This window comes from Cornus florida, unplaced genomic scaffold (genome assembly GCF_030987335.1).
Source record: "Cornus florida cultivar Cherokee Brave unplaced genomic scaffold, ASM3098733v1 CherokeeBrave_3.0.0_Hap2_Chr08, whole genome shotgun sequence".
NCBI classification, from domain to species: Eukaryota; Viridiplantae; Streptophyta; class Magnoliopsida; order Cornales; family Cornaceae; genus Cornus; species Cornus florida.
Window position 1 is genome coordinate 98,839,334 of NW_026775578.1, and position 14,624 is coordinate 98,853,957.

General features: G+C 37.2%; 1 protein-coding gene across 4 annotated transcripts in view; it reads left to right on the top strand.

Annotated features, from left to right (window-relative positions):
* Positions 1–14,624, top strand: part of LOC132268314 (cytochrome P450 97B2, chloroplastic) — a 96,073-nt gene that overhangs the window by 40,786 nt on the left and 40,663 nt on the right. For 2 of the 4 annotated variants that reach the window (XM_059769161.1, XM_059769159.1), the window contains exons 5-6: positions 4,910–5,148; positions 13,059–13,253. In XM_059769161.1, the coding sequence (XP_059625144.1) occupies positions 4,910–5,148; positions 13,059–13,253 (434 nt within the window). The remainder of the gene's footprint in view (positions 1–4,909; positions 5,149–13,058; positions 13,254–14,624) is intronic. The other 2 variants (XM_059769160.1, XM_059769162.1) reach the window with 2 other exon arrangements.

Below are 14,624 nucleotides of genomic sequence, written 5' to 3' on the forward strand. Positions count from 1 at the left end.
ATAAATGAGACAAGAAAAACACTTATATTACGTGGTTCAACCACTAGGGCTACATCCACGGCACAAAGAGCCCACAGGAGTACATAACTTTTATAATACTCTCTCAACACATTCAAAATTCAATGGTGAATGCTCCTTTATATAAAAGAATAAATGATGGGAATGGAAAGAGATATAAAATAGTAAACAAGGAGGATTTTTCTCCACTGATTCCTCTACTAATAGTAAATCTTCAATATTAGGAAACAACATAAATTACTAGAAGATTTTCCTCCACTGATTTCTCCATAAAATCTTCAATACTATCAATGACTTGTTGGGAAGCTCATTTATTTATCGATTACTCGACCTGACATTGCTTATGCTGTGAGTGTCATGAGCCAATTCATGCACTCTCCTCGTATCCTTCACCTTGATGCAACTATTTGTATCCTTAGCTAGTTGAAAGGTTGTTCGGGCCGTGGTATTTTTTTGGCAATTGTTGTCAATTACAGGTGAGGCCTGGACAGATGCTGATTATGCAAGATCAATTTCAGATAGGAGGTCAACTTTGGGCTATTGTACTACTATTTGTGTCAACTTGGTTACTTGGCATAGAAAGAAGCAAGATGTTGTCTCTCGATTTAGCGTAGAGGTTGAGTATAGGGCTATGGCTCTTGGAGTGTGTGAGTTGTTATGGCTAAGAATGTTGATGATAGACTTGTGCCTTCCAGTGTTGCTTCCATTTTTCTTTACTATGACAACAAGTCTACCATTAGCATTGCAGCAAATCCCATTCAACATGATAGAACTAAGCATATAGAGGTTGACCGTCACTTGATTCGAGAGAAGATCATCTCTTGTTAAATTTGCACTCCGTTTCTCACTAGCTCTCAGCAACTTGCAAACATTCTTACGAAGGTGTCAACAAGATCGTGTTTGAGGATGCATTGTCTAAGTTGAGCGTCTCAGATATCGACACACCAACTTGAGGGGAATGTTAGGTGAGATATGATAGCCACAAATCATGGGATGTGACTTACCATATTAGCCGCGATATGATAGCCACAAATCATGGGATGTGATTTACCATATTAGCTAAGAGTTTGACTTTATTTATGCATATACCTAGGCATAGAATCCGCAATGATTTTATTTAATTTCCTTTCCAGTAATATTAACATGTGCTCCTTTTATTTATAAATACTATAGCTCAGAATGAGTAATTTATCTCATTCAAGCCTTTACACTTCTATTCCTCCATTTTTTTTTCTTTTTTTTTTTTTTTATTACACTCTTCTAGGATTAGGTAAATTGTTATTGTTGGTTTCGAACACCTAGAAGGGCTTAGGCAAGATCTTGTGAGTCTACAAAGAGGTTCTAGTTATTGAGAAGGAGGTTGTCCAGTTATATGTAAGTGGGCAACGATTCGATCTTGGCCTCTATTTCACTTAGATGTCAAGAATGTTTTTCTCAATGGTGACTTGTAGGAGGAGGTGTATATGGTTCCTCCCCCCACCCCCCCCCCCCGGCGCGGGCTTTCATTTTCCTTCTCATTCTATTACGGTTTATCGTCCCCCCCCCCCCCCCCCCCCCCGGCGCGGGCTTTCATTTTCCTTCTCATTCTATTACGGTTTATCGTCTTCGTCGCTCCTTGTAATGCCTCAAGCAATCTCCTTAAGCTTTGTATGATCGCTTTGGCATTGCCATGCTCTTGTTTGGTTTCCATCAGAGTGCAGCTGATGATAGTTTGTTATGTCATTCAGGCGGTAAGATAGTTGCACTCATTGTGTATGTTGATGATGGTATTGTTCTCACTGGAGATGACACTGCCGGAATTCCTGAGGTTAAGAGCTATCTTGGCCATCAGTTTGAGGTTGAGGATCTTGGCTCCCTTTGGTACTTCTTGGGCATTGAGGTGGCTCGCTCTAAGGCTGGCATTAGCTCTCAGGGCAAGTATGTTTTTGACTTACTTTCTGCTTTTGGCCAACTTGGTGCTCGTTGTGCCAGTACTCCGATTGAACAGAATCACCGGTTGGCTAATTCTAAGGTTACAGTCAGTGACTTGTTGGGAAGCTCATCTATTTATTGATGACTCGACGAGACATTACTTATGCTGTGAGTATTGTGAGCCAATTCATGCAATCTCCTCATATTCTTCACCTTGATGCAGTTATTTAGATCCTTCGCTACTTGAAAGGTTGTTCGGGCCGTGGTTTTTTTTTTTGCCAATTGTTGTCGCTTACGGGTGAGGCCTGGACAGATGCTGATTATGCAAGATCAATTTCAGATAGGAGGTCAACTTCGGGCTACTGTACTACTATTTGTGGCAACTTGGTTACTTGTTGTAGAAAGAAACAAGATGTTGTCTTTTGATCTAGTGTAGAGGTCGAGTATAGTGTTATGGCTCTTGGAGTGTGTAAGTTGTTATGGATAAGAACGTTGATGACAGACTTGTGCTGTCCAGTGTTGCTTCCATTTTCACTTTACTATGACAACAATTCTGCCATTAGCATTGCAGCAAATTCCATTCAGCATGACAGAACTAAGCGTATAGAGGTTGACCATCACTTTATTCGAGAGAAGATTATCTCTTGTCAAATTTGCACTCCGTTTGTCACTAGCTCTCAGCATCTTGCAGACATTCTTATGAAGGGAGTTAGTAAGATTGTGTTTGAGGATACATTGTCTAAGTTGGACGTCCCAGATTTCGACACACCGACTAGAGGGGGAGTGTTAGGTGAGATGCGATAGCCACAAATCATAGGATGTGACTTACTATATTAGCCGCGATATGATAGCCACAAATCATGGGATGTGGTTTACTATATTAGCTGAGATATGATAACCTTAAATCATGGATTTTGACTTTATTTATGCGTATATCTAGGCATAGAATTTGCAATGATTTTATTTAATATCCTTTCCTATAACATTGACACGTGCTCCTTTTATCTATAGATACTAGAGCTGTGAATGTGTAATTTATCTCATTCAAGCCTTTACACTTCTATTCCTTCTATCTTGTATTTCTTCTTGGAGCCTCTTATCATATGACAGGTTCTTCTTATCTTTTCTCGTCTTATTCAACTTGTTCTGGTAGGGATAAGGTTAGAGTTGCGAATGACTCTTTGTCATCTATTTCTGGAAAGGGGCTTGACCGCTTGTCCAATCTTCCCCGTCCATATCACTTTCTTCCGTATTATATGTTTCAAAATTTTCTACAATTTTGCCATCTGCAAGTCGAATCACTGAGTCTCTAAATTGTTCTGTGAGTTGAATCATGGAACTATTGAAACAAATTGCTATTATATTATACTGGCATCAGGTACATGTGATATGTGCTTTCCTTGTTTGCTTACGATTTCTGTATTTGTCTTTTCTATCATGGTGAAGTACCTAGCATAGTTGTTAAAGTGGTGAAGTACCTAGCTTGTCGCCTTGCATGCCTTAAGGCGACTGGGTTGTACTAGGCGAGCGCCTTTGTATAAAAGGCGCAAGGTGAAAAATGGTTTTTTTTTTTTTTTTTGATTATTTTGTTATTATTTTGGTTTTGTATGGTTTATTATTTGTTTATTGTTACTTTTTATTTGTTTATTACTTTTTATTATTACAAAACCTATACAAGTTACAAAACGAAAAAAAAAAAAAAGAGAACCAAAAAGCAAAAGGAAAGAAGAGACAGAGAAGTACATGAGCCTGATCTGCGAAGCCTCTCAGTCTCGGACTCTCGGATCTGCCAGATCTGCGTTTGCCGGTAAGTTCTCCTTCCCTCTCTTCTTCTTCTTCTCTCCTTCTTGCTTCTTCTCTTCTCGGATCTGCCAGAGGCCCGGATCTATCATCTCTCTGTCTCAGATTATTTTTATTTTTTATTTTTTCTCTTCTTCTTCTTTCTTTTTCTCTTGCTTCAATTTCTTCTTCTTTTCTTCTTCTTCTCTCGGCTCTTTTGTTGTAAGTACTTGAAATATCTTAATACTTTCGGCTCTCAGCTTCTCTCGGCTCTTCTTTTATTTATTTATTTATTTTTTTAGGCTGGTCCTCTTTTTTTTATTTATGTTGGTCCTCTATTTTTTTTTTTTGCTTGTCTAGATAAGTGCCTTGCATGTGTTTGAACTTTGATGATCAATCTGTTTCTGTTTTTATGCTTGTCTCTGTTTTTGTGTTTGAACTTTGATGATCAATTTGTTTCTGTTTTTATGCTTCTCTGTTACTGCCGGTACTTATTTTTATGCTTGTCTCTGTTTCTGTTGATTTTGTTTACTCCTTATTAATCTGTTTAATAGAGATCAATCAATTACTTACCCAAAAATGAAAAATAGAATCAATCATTCATGTTGCTTACTGCTTATAGAAAATTAGATTGATTTGATTTGAAAATATAGCACATCCTTGTGGTTTTTGCAAGATAAATTCATAATTTCTATTTAATGCATCCAAACATGGTGCTTGCAGCTTGCAAAAACATTTTATTCATGCTTAATGAAAATTAGATTTGATTTGACTTTAAATAATAATAGCACATCCAAACATGGGATAAATATATATATATATATATAAGTTGAGATCGAAATAATATTAAATAATATGTTAATATGTTTGATTATTCACTGTTGAACTCAAGTACTTGATTTAGTTGGCTTTGGCATCTTTATGTTGAATATTGAACTTAAGTAATTCATTTAGTTGACTTTTGCATCTTTAATACTTTATTGGGTGGGTTTTGTTTTTTTTTTTTTTTTTTCAACGTGCGCCTTGCTTCAGTTGGGCGCGCCCCTCGCCTTGAGCCCCAGGCTCCAGGAGGCCTTTGCGCTTTTGTGCGCCTTGAGCCTTTAACAACTATGATACCTAGTGATATTCTCTCCTTGTTTCTTGCTGAAGCTCTTTTTTCTTTAATGAGTGACATTTTTAATTTGTTTTTGGATGTTTGCAGTTATTGCTCCTGGGTTCCATTCCTTGTACTTGGAAGCTATGGTCAAAATATTTACAGATTGTTCTGAAAAAACAATATTGAAAATTGAGAATCTTCTGGAAGCAGAAGGTTCACGTGGAGGGAATATGATTGAGTTGGATCTGGAAGCAGAATTTTCTAGTTTGGCACTTGATATTATTGGGATGGGTGTTTTTAATTATGACTTTGGCTCCATCACAAAAGAATCCCCTCTGATTAAGGTTTGATTAGATGATAAACAGTCTTGACATTGTTATTGGTGTTACAATTGTTTTCCAGTGCATGTATGTTGTTATGATTATTGATTATTTACCTTGTTGTGTACATGAATCTCTAAACTGTGTCGAAAGTTGTATTTTCATCTAAAATATCTTTTCTAGGCTGTCTTGTCTGCCATCTTTATTTTTACTTGGGTTGTATTCTATGTATGCTGTAGTGGCTCTATTGTTCTTTTTTCTTTCCTTTTCATTTCCACTTCTTCTAAATTTAATTTGTTTTATTTATTTATTTTGTATTAGCCGAAACTCAATATTGGTGGAAATTAGTGTGTTGGGAGTAAGAGAGGAAAGAGGAAGGAGAAATGAGAGAAATAATGTAAAAGGGGTTAGTAGAAATATAAAAAGAAGAAATATGAGAGAATTATGTAAAGGCTTGAATGAGATTTATATTATGTAAAGGTTTGAATGAGATAAATCATTCATTCACAGGTTTAGTATTTATAGATAAAAAGAGCACATGCTCATATTTCAAGAAAATAAATTAAATCAAATCACAGCATATTCTAAGGCATATTTTATAGCACAATCAAATCTCTTCTAATATGGTAAGTCATTCCATAAATCGTGGGGCTATCATATCTGCTAACAGGGTTTTATAGAATGAGTCATATTTCTCATTTCTATACCCGTATTTGTATTACATAAATAACTGATAGTTACACAAAGCCTATCCTCTAAATATTATTTTCCAACACTTAATTAGGTTGGTGCACGGATATTTCTCATGCCGAGCTTGCATACAATTGAATGAAAAACCTTTCTACCAAGGCATACAAATCATTCCATCATTTAGCTTTTCCTTGATGAAATGTATGTTGATCTCAATATGATTTCTCGTCTCACATTGAACTGGATTATGATTAATGTTGACGAATGTCTCAGTATGATAGTGTAGTCACATAGGTCCAACATCAAATCCAAAATCACCCATCAAAATTTAAAGCCACAAGATCATCAGATGAACCTGCCCAAGCTGAAGCTGTTGCGGCTTCTGCTTTAGATAACCATAATTAAAAAACAATATTACTTTTTCCAAATCCAATTTTAGGTATTTCATCATATGATAGATTACCCTTAAGTGAGTGGGATGAGGTGTTAGAATGTTAAGCTAGATTCTTTTGTTTTCCTAAATACATGCATGGTCCTACATATATGCATAGTTGATTATGGTTATTATATTTTCTTGTGTGACTTTTGGATTTACAATAATGGTTGTTTAGGGAGATGAATCATGTAAGGGGAGATGAATTATGAAAAAGGGAAATGAATGTTAGTAAATTCATACTGAAGGTGTAGCCTATAAATAGAGGCTTTATCTCTTTCAAAATCAAGTCAAATAGAGTGAAATCAAAGCCTTCAAGTTATAGCATACATTAGGCTTCATTTGTTTTGTGATTTGTGATTTGTGATTTGTTTTGTGATTTGTGGTCTTGAAAGCTCCATTGTTCTTGCCTTTGTCCCATCATGGGGGTATCAGAGCCAAGTTCAAGATCAATGGCTTCCAACAACAACATGTTGCAGCCCCAACTTCCAAGATTCAATGGGAAGAATTTTACTCAATGGAGCATCCAAATGAAGGTCCTGTATGGATCCCAAGATTTATGGAAGATTGTTGAGACTGGTTATACAGAGCCAACGGATCAAACAACTCTCACTCCACAACAACTGAGTGAGTTGAAAGAAAATCATAAGAAAGACAAGAAGGAATTGTTTTTTATCTACCAAATTGTAGATGAAGTTATTTTTGAAAGAATTTCATCGGCAAAGCAAGCTTGGGACACACTTCAAGCTTCATATAAAGGAGAAGATAAAGTAAAAATGGCAAGATTGCAAACATTGCGAGGCGAATTTGACATGTTGCGCATGAAAGAGTCAGAATCGGTAGAAGTTTATTTCAATCAGGTAATCTCTCTTGTCAACCAAATGAGAGTGAATGGAGAACAAATTGAAGACAAAAGGGTTATGGAAAAAATTCTTCGTAGCATGACTCGCAAATTTGAATATATTATGGTGGCAATTGAAGAATATAAAGACTTGTCCACTTGGTCATTAGATAGTTTAATGGGTTCTCTTCAATCACATGAATTGCACCCAAAGCAATTTGACTCATCTCCTCTTGAGCAAGCTTTTCAATCCCAAGTCTCTTTTAAAGGAAGAGGAAGACGAAGAGGTGGATCAAATTGTGGTAGAGTAGGAAATGCGCGTGGTCGTGGTCGTGGTGTTGGCTATGCTAATGAAAAAGACCAAAAATAATTTTATTCTCAAGGTCCTTCAAGCAACAATGTTCACTCAAGAAGGAGAGGTAGAGGAAGAGGTCACCACTCTAATCTATCTCAATTCAATGTTATAATTGTAAGAAATATGGGCACACCAAGGCGTATTGCAGATTTAAGCCCGAACAGGAAGGAGTGGAATCAAGTTTCATGCATGAAAAAAATTCAGAGAGGATGATGAAATGATTTTGCTTGCTTGCAAAGCCAGTGAAATTTCTCAAGGTGACACATGGTATCTTGATAGTGGTTGCAGCAATCACATGATTGGAAACAAAGAAGCATTTATCAATCTTGACAAAACAATTCAATCTGAAGTCAAAATCGGTGATGATAAAAAGCTTTTGGCCAAAGGATGCAGAGATATTCTTTTTCTTTCAAAGAAAGGAGAACGAAAGCAGATCTCCAATGTGCTCTATGTTCCAGATTTGAATTACAATCTTTTAAGTGTTGGCCAGCTTCTTCGGAAAGGACATGACATTCATTTTAAGGATGATCTTTGCGTAATTAGAGACAGAAACGACTCTTTAATTACGAAGCTGCAGATGTCCCCAAACTACATGTTTGCTTTGAGTAGCCAATATGAGAAATCAGCGTGCTAAAGTGCACTCATGAATAATTCTTCATGGCTATGGCATCTTCGTTATGGGCACTTGAGTTTTAATACTTTGTCTATAATGTGCAAGAAGATTTTGGTGACGGTAATGCCGGACATTGATCATCAAGTGCAGGTATGTGAAGGATGTGCACTTGGAAAGCATCAAAGAAAGTCTTTTCCAATTGGGAAGGCCCGGAAAGCTTCTTATCCACTTGAGTTGGTGCACTCAAATTTATGTGGACCCTATGAATACAACATCACTTGGAGGTAATTGTTATTTTCTCACTTTCATTGATGATTATAGTAGAAAGACATGGGTATCTCAAACAAATCAGACGTGTTTGGACATTTCAAAGTGTTCAAGGCCTTTGTTGAAAAGCAAAGTGGATACATGTTGAAAACTGTGTTCCGATCCAGGAGGTGAATATACATTTGATGAAATTTGAGTTTTTCTTGAAAGAAAATGGTACTAGGCATCAATTTACTGGCCGATATACCCCAACAAAATGGGGTCACTGAGAGGAAAAACAGAACAATTATGGAGTTGGCTAGAAGTATGTTTAAAGCCAAACTAACGCCTAATACATTTTGGGCAGAAGCTGTGGCATGTGCTGTGTATCTTCTTAACCGTGCAACATCTAAAAGTGTGCAAGATATGACTCCTCAAGAAGCTTGGAGTGGATGGAAGCCTTGTGTTAGTCACTTAAGAATATTTCGCAGCATTGCCTACTGTCATATTCCAGATCAAACAAGAAGCAAGTTGGATAATATATGAGAAATGCATTTTTGTTGGGTATAGTGAGAAAGCCGAAGCATACAAGTTGTTCAATCCCCTAACCAACAAAATCATTGTTAGTCGGGATGTGAAATTAACTGAAGAAGAATCTTGGCAATGGAATGAAAATGAAAAGCAAAGTCCAATTTTCCTTGAAGAAGACCGGAAGAACCAAGTGAAGGTGTTATCCCACCATCTCCATCATCTTCTTCTTCATCACCTTCTGATAAGGGTGCTGAAGACACAAATGAACTTGAAGAGCAAAATTTGTGACCAATAAGGAAATCAAATCGGCCATATCAACCATCCAAAAGGTATCCATCAAATGGTTATGTTATGGTTACTAATGGTGGTATACAGTTTGCCGTGTTCATTGATACCAATCCTATCACCTTTGAGGAAGCATTTGAGGATGAAAAGTGGATCAGGGTGATGGATCAAGAAATTGAAGCCATAGAGAAAAATAATACTTAGGAGCTTGTTGATCTTCCAAAAGGAAAGAAGTCCATTGGAGTAAAATGGGTGTATAAGACCAAGTTAAATACGGAAGGTGAAACTGAGAAAAGTACAAAGCTCGGCTAGTTGCCAAAGGTTACAAACAAACTATAGTGAAGTTTTTGCTCTTGTACCCGCTTTGACACCATTCGTATGATGTTAGCACTTGCAGCTCAAAATCATTGGAAAGTCTTTTCAAATCGATGTGAAGTCAGTGTTTTTAATGGAATCTTACAAGAAGAGGTTTATGTTGACCAACCCCTTGGTTTGTGAAGAAAAATGAAGAAACAAAGGTATGTCAATTGAAGAAGGATTTGCACGGATTGAAGCAAGCACCGAGGGCTTGGTATAGCCAAATTGATGCATACTTTCAAGAGAATGGGTTTCACAAATGCCCATATGAGCACACTCTCTATACCAAGAAAAACTCTTAAGGTGATATACTCATTTCTTGTTTATATGTGGATGATTTAATATTCACGGGCAATAGTGTTGAAATGTTTGACGATTTTAAGAAGGCCATGATGCAAAGATTTGAGATGACAGATATGGGTTTACTTCATTTCTTTCTTGGAATTGAAGTAAAACAAAATGCAGATGGGATTTCTATCTCTTAAAAAAAAAAAATGCAAAAGAGTTGTTGGAGAGGTTTAGAATGGAAGATGTTAAACCAATCAGTACTCCTATAGAAGTTGGTCTAAAGATAGGGAAAAATGATGGAGAGTTAATGATTGATCAAACACTCTTCCGAAGTCTCATTGCTGGTCTTATGTATTTGACTACTACAAGACCGGATCTCACTTATGCGGTAAATTGTCTTAGCCGCTTCATGGAATCACCAAGAGATGTTCATTGGAAACTTGGGAAGAGAATTCTGATTTATGTGAAGGGAAGAATTAACCATGGTCTCCATTATTCTCATATTGAAAATTAAAAATTGGTTGGTTTTAGCGACATTGATTGGGATGGAAATGTTGATGGTTGTAAGAGCACTTCTGGACATGTTTTTAACATTGGCTCTAGTGCAGTTTCATGGTCATCAAAGAAACAACCTGTTGTGGCACTCTCTACTGCGGAATCTGAATATATTGCCCTTGCATCGGCTGGTTGTCAAGTTATGCGGTTGAGTGGATTCTGGAGGAATTGAACGAAGTGCAAGATAAAGCCACAAAGTTGTTTTGTGATAACAATTCAGCTATATCATTGTCCAAGAATCCTATGTTTCATGCTAGTAGCAAGCACATCAGGATTAAGTTTCATTTCATTCGAGATTTAGTCAAGGATGGAGAAATTAAAGTTCAGTTTTGCAAGTCTCAAGATCATACCCTTGAAGAGGGAGTTGCTTGTCAAGATAAAGATGTCTACCCTTGAAGAGGGAGTTGCTTGTCAAGATAAAGATGTCTAGCTTAAGAACTTATCAAAAAAAGAAAAGAAAAGGATGTCTAGCTTAAGAGGGGGTGTTAGAATGTTAAGCTAGATTCTTTTGTTTTCCTACATACATGCATGGTCCTACATACATGCGTAGTTTATTATGGTTAATGTATTTTCTTGTGTGACTTTTGGATTTATAATAATGGTTGTTTAGGGAGATGAATCATGTTAGGGGAGATGAATAGCCCTCACCCAATCCAGACACAATATTGTTCGCTTTTAGCTCCCCCGGATCAGAAACTTCCCAGGGGGTCATCCATCCTAGTACTACTCCACGTTAAGCACACTTAACTCCAGAGTTCTGGTAGTTTAAAGCCGTGATGGCCGTGAACCTACTAGAACTCTAGAGTTAAGCGTGCTTAACTTGGAGTAGTACCGGGATGGACGAGTCTTTGGTCCGGGGGAGCCAAAACGCGGACAATATTGTGTCTGGATAGGGTGAGGGCTGTTATAAATGGTATCAGAGCCGGAATCCAGTCGGAAGTGTGGTCAATGAGGACATTGGGCCCCATAGGGGTTCATTGTGACGACCTCTATGGACGGGTGTGATGTGGGCGAGCATTGGCAGGTTACAGGGTGTTATGATCCCACATCGCCTGAGAAAGGTGAAGTGCTATATGTAAGTTTTATACCCTTTTATGACCCCCGAGGGAGGGGAAGTGAATCATGAGAAAGGGAGATGAATGTTAGTAAATTTGTATTGAAGGTATAGCCTATAAATAGAGGCTTGTATCTCTTTCAAAATCAAGTCAAATAGAGTGAAATCAAAGCCTTCAAGTTATAGTGTACATTAGCCTTCATTTGTTTTGTGATTTGTGGTCAAGAGATCAAGTTTAGTCTCTTGAAAGCTCCATTGTTCTAGCCCTTGTCCCATCGTGAGGGCCATGCATATATTGACCAAGAACACACGTATTAGAGTCTGCATGTGCTATAGTTAGACACATTTGAGAATGATGTACAAGTCTTCCCAAAAATCTCGAATATCTGATATAGAGTAGTGCAAGGTCGTGATCTAAACATGGAGTGGGAGAATAGTTCTTATTCAACTAATTAACGAATTTTGGAATTTAAACTAAGTTAGCGACAGTTCAAAAATAAAATTTACAAGCAATTAGATGGATTAATCCATTTTATAGTCGTATATAAAACTTTGAAGTTAAGTAAAGCAATCACACAATAAACACATGATTTTCTTTAAGGAGCTACCATGCTCTTATCACACGACATTAAACGACTTCAAAACACCACAAATCCTGTCAGCTAATCAAAGTGTCTCTTTAGACCATAAACAATCTTTAATGTCTCCTCAGACCATTCTCGAAAATTCCAAGTACAGACTTTCCTTTAGGAGTGCTGCCCACTTACATACAGCCGGGACAGCCTCCTTAGTATTCGAAACCTCTCTCTAGACCTATAATAATTTACCCAAGCACACTTGAAACACAGTGAAAGGAGCTATGCTTTTATTTCTATTACTAGGACAATAATTCCATTTGTGTTTAAAAAGTCAAAAAACATCACAAATAAAATTATTGCTATCACACTTCTTAATTGAAAAGAGGAAAAAGCATTTCCAAGGCTCCAAAGATGGATTTTACCGATGTAATCTTTGGAGTGCATGACTACCATCAACCTGAAGGGCTTGACTGGCGAGATAAATTCATAGATTGGGAACAAGATGATGTCTCTAGTAGATATAAACCTCCATGTGCCTTAACACCGTCAACTGATCTGCCTTTCCCCAGCTCCTTAAAAATGCTGTGAGTAGGAAAGAATGTTACGGAACAATTCAATGAGTTTTTCAAGAAGGTTAGTAGATAAATTAGGGCATGTTGAACATCAAAGTGATATAGATGCAGAACTACAAATAAAACCTTTTCCAGAGACAAAATGGCAAAGAGCCATCTACTACTCTAATCCTTATCCTTACCTGAACAAGAACATTAAGAAGAATATGAAACTCAAAGGATCTCATAGGAGTTCCTTATTTTCTGAAATTAAGGGAAGTTGACAATAAGTTCCATCAATCTATCATCATCATCCTTGCCTTTTTTTCCCATATGAATAGGGTCGGCCATCCATCAAACTAACATGCTTAGCTTCAGTATATTTCTACTTAAATCATAAAAGCCGATACTTTCTCATACTGATTTACCAACTTCTAGGGAATTTTGTTCTTTAGATCTTCGTTTCATTTATTTATTTATTTTTTGTTTTTGCTTTTCCCCTGTTTATTCCACCCCCTAGATGTCTGATATGTTGACTGATATTAACTTATGGTCAGCACTTCTACAATATATTACAGGCAGTATATGGTACTCTTTTTGAAGCTGAGCATCGGTCAACCTTCTACATTCCTTATTGGAAAATCCCCTTGGCAAGATGGATAGTCCCCAGGCAGCGAAAGTTCCATAATGACCTTAAGGTCATCAATGACTGTCTCGATGGTCTAATCAGAAATGCAAAAGAGACCAGACAGGTGAGAAGATACACAAGCTGTATCATGGAATGGGTTAATAAATGAAAATCGGCAGAAAGAACACCATTTAATCATGATTTCCCTTGGAGGTTTTTGTTTGAAGTTCTTTTCACTTTCTTATCCAATTTAATAATGCTTCTTATATGAGTGTTAAATCTAATCGCACAGCCATAGCTATATACTGTTGACATGTTAACGATAGGTATTATTAGGATATGTAATGCATTTAACCTGTATGCATCGTCATGAAAGAACCTATGAATGCATATATTGTTACTTAAGCCTGAAAATTTTCTATTACAGAGGTGTGCATCTCGATACGAACGTTTCTAGAATGCAATATATTTTTCATGATAACTTGGATATTTTCCTTTCTTATTTATTTTATTTTGGTCTGTTTGGTGTCCAATGGGTTATGCCCCGGACTTCAAGGGATTTGATTGACGTTTGGAGGGGCCACATGGTGGGAGTTCATGCTTATGACTTTTGGATGGTGACCCCCCTCTGTGTATGATGGAGTTTTTGGAAAGAGCGGAATAGAAGATCTTTTCATGGGGAGGAATCCTCCATTGGGGCGTTGAAGTTTTCTATTATTAGTTATCTTTTTAGTTGGGTGATGGGGAGAAATTGTATATCTTTAGATGAAATCGTGGACTTTTTGGGTTCTTTGGGTCCATAGGACACCTTTTTTGGTTTTGGTTTTTGTATAGCTCTTGGGATGCGTTTCCCTTTTTAACGCTTTTGTTGAAATAAATAAATATTTCTATATAATTGCGGAGTAAAATCCTCCACCAATTATGGTGATCCGGTCAATTTCCTTCCAATTATAAATATTTCTATATAACGGTGGAGCAAAATCCTCTACGAATCATAGTGCCTCCTTTGACTTGTACACCTTCCATATTTTCTGATTTTTATCGTGCCTATATATAGGCTCTTTGTACTCAAGCAAAATACATATTTGAATAATAAAAATGTAGCCCTTAGTGGCTCTTTGTTTATGGATGTAGGCCTTAGTTCCGAACCATGTATATGCCTGTGTTCTCCATCTTTCTCTCTTCCTTTTTCATATTTGCATTTCTTATTTATGCATCCAAAATTTAACATGGTATCAGAGCCTAATTTCTCTTCCTAGGTGCGGACCCCTATTTTGGGGTATTCCCTTGGCATCTGATGTTGCTAAGGGTTTTTAGGTGCTATTTGTGACTTGTTTGGGCTACCGGTTTGTTCGGCAGTAATGTTCTTCGCCTTTGCCATGTCTTCGACAGTTATCAACTTGTTTGGGCGGCCGGTGTGTTCGGTAGCTTTATCCTCGCCTTTGCCTGTGTCTCCGGTAGTTTTTTGTTGACTTGATTGGGTTGTCGGTGTGTT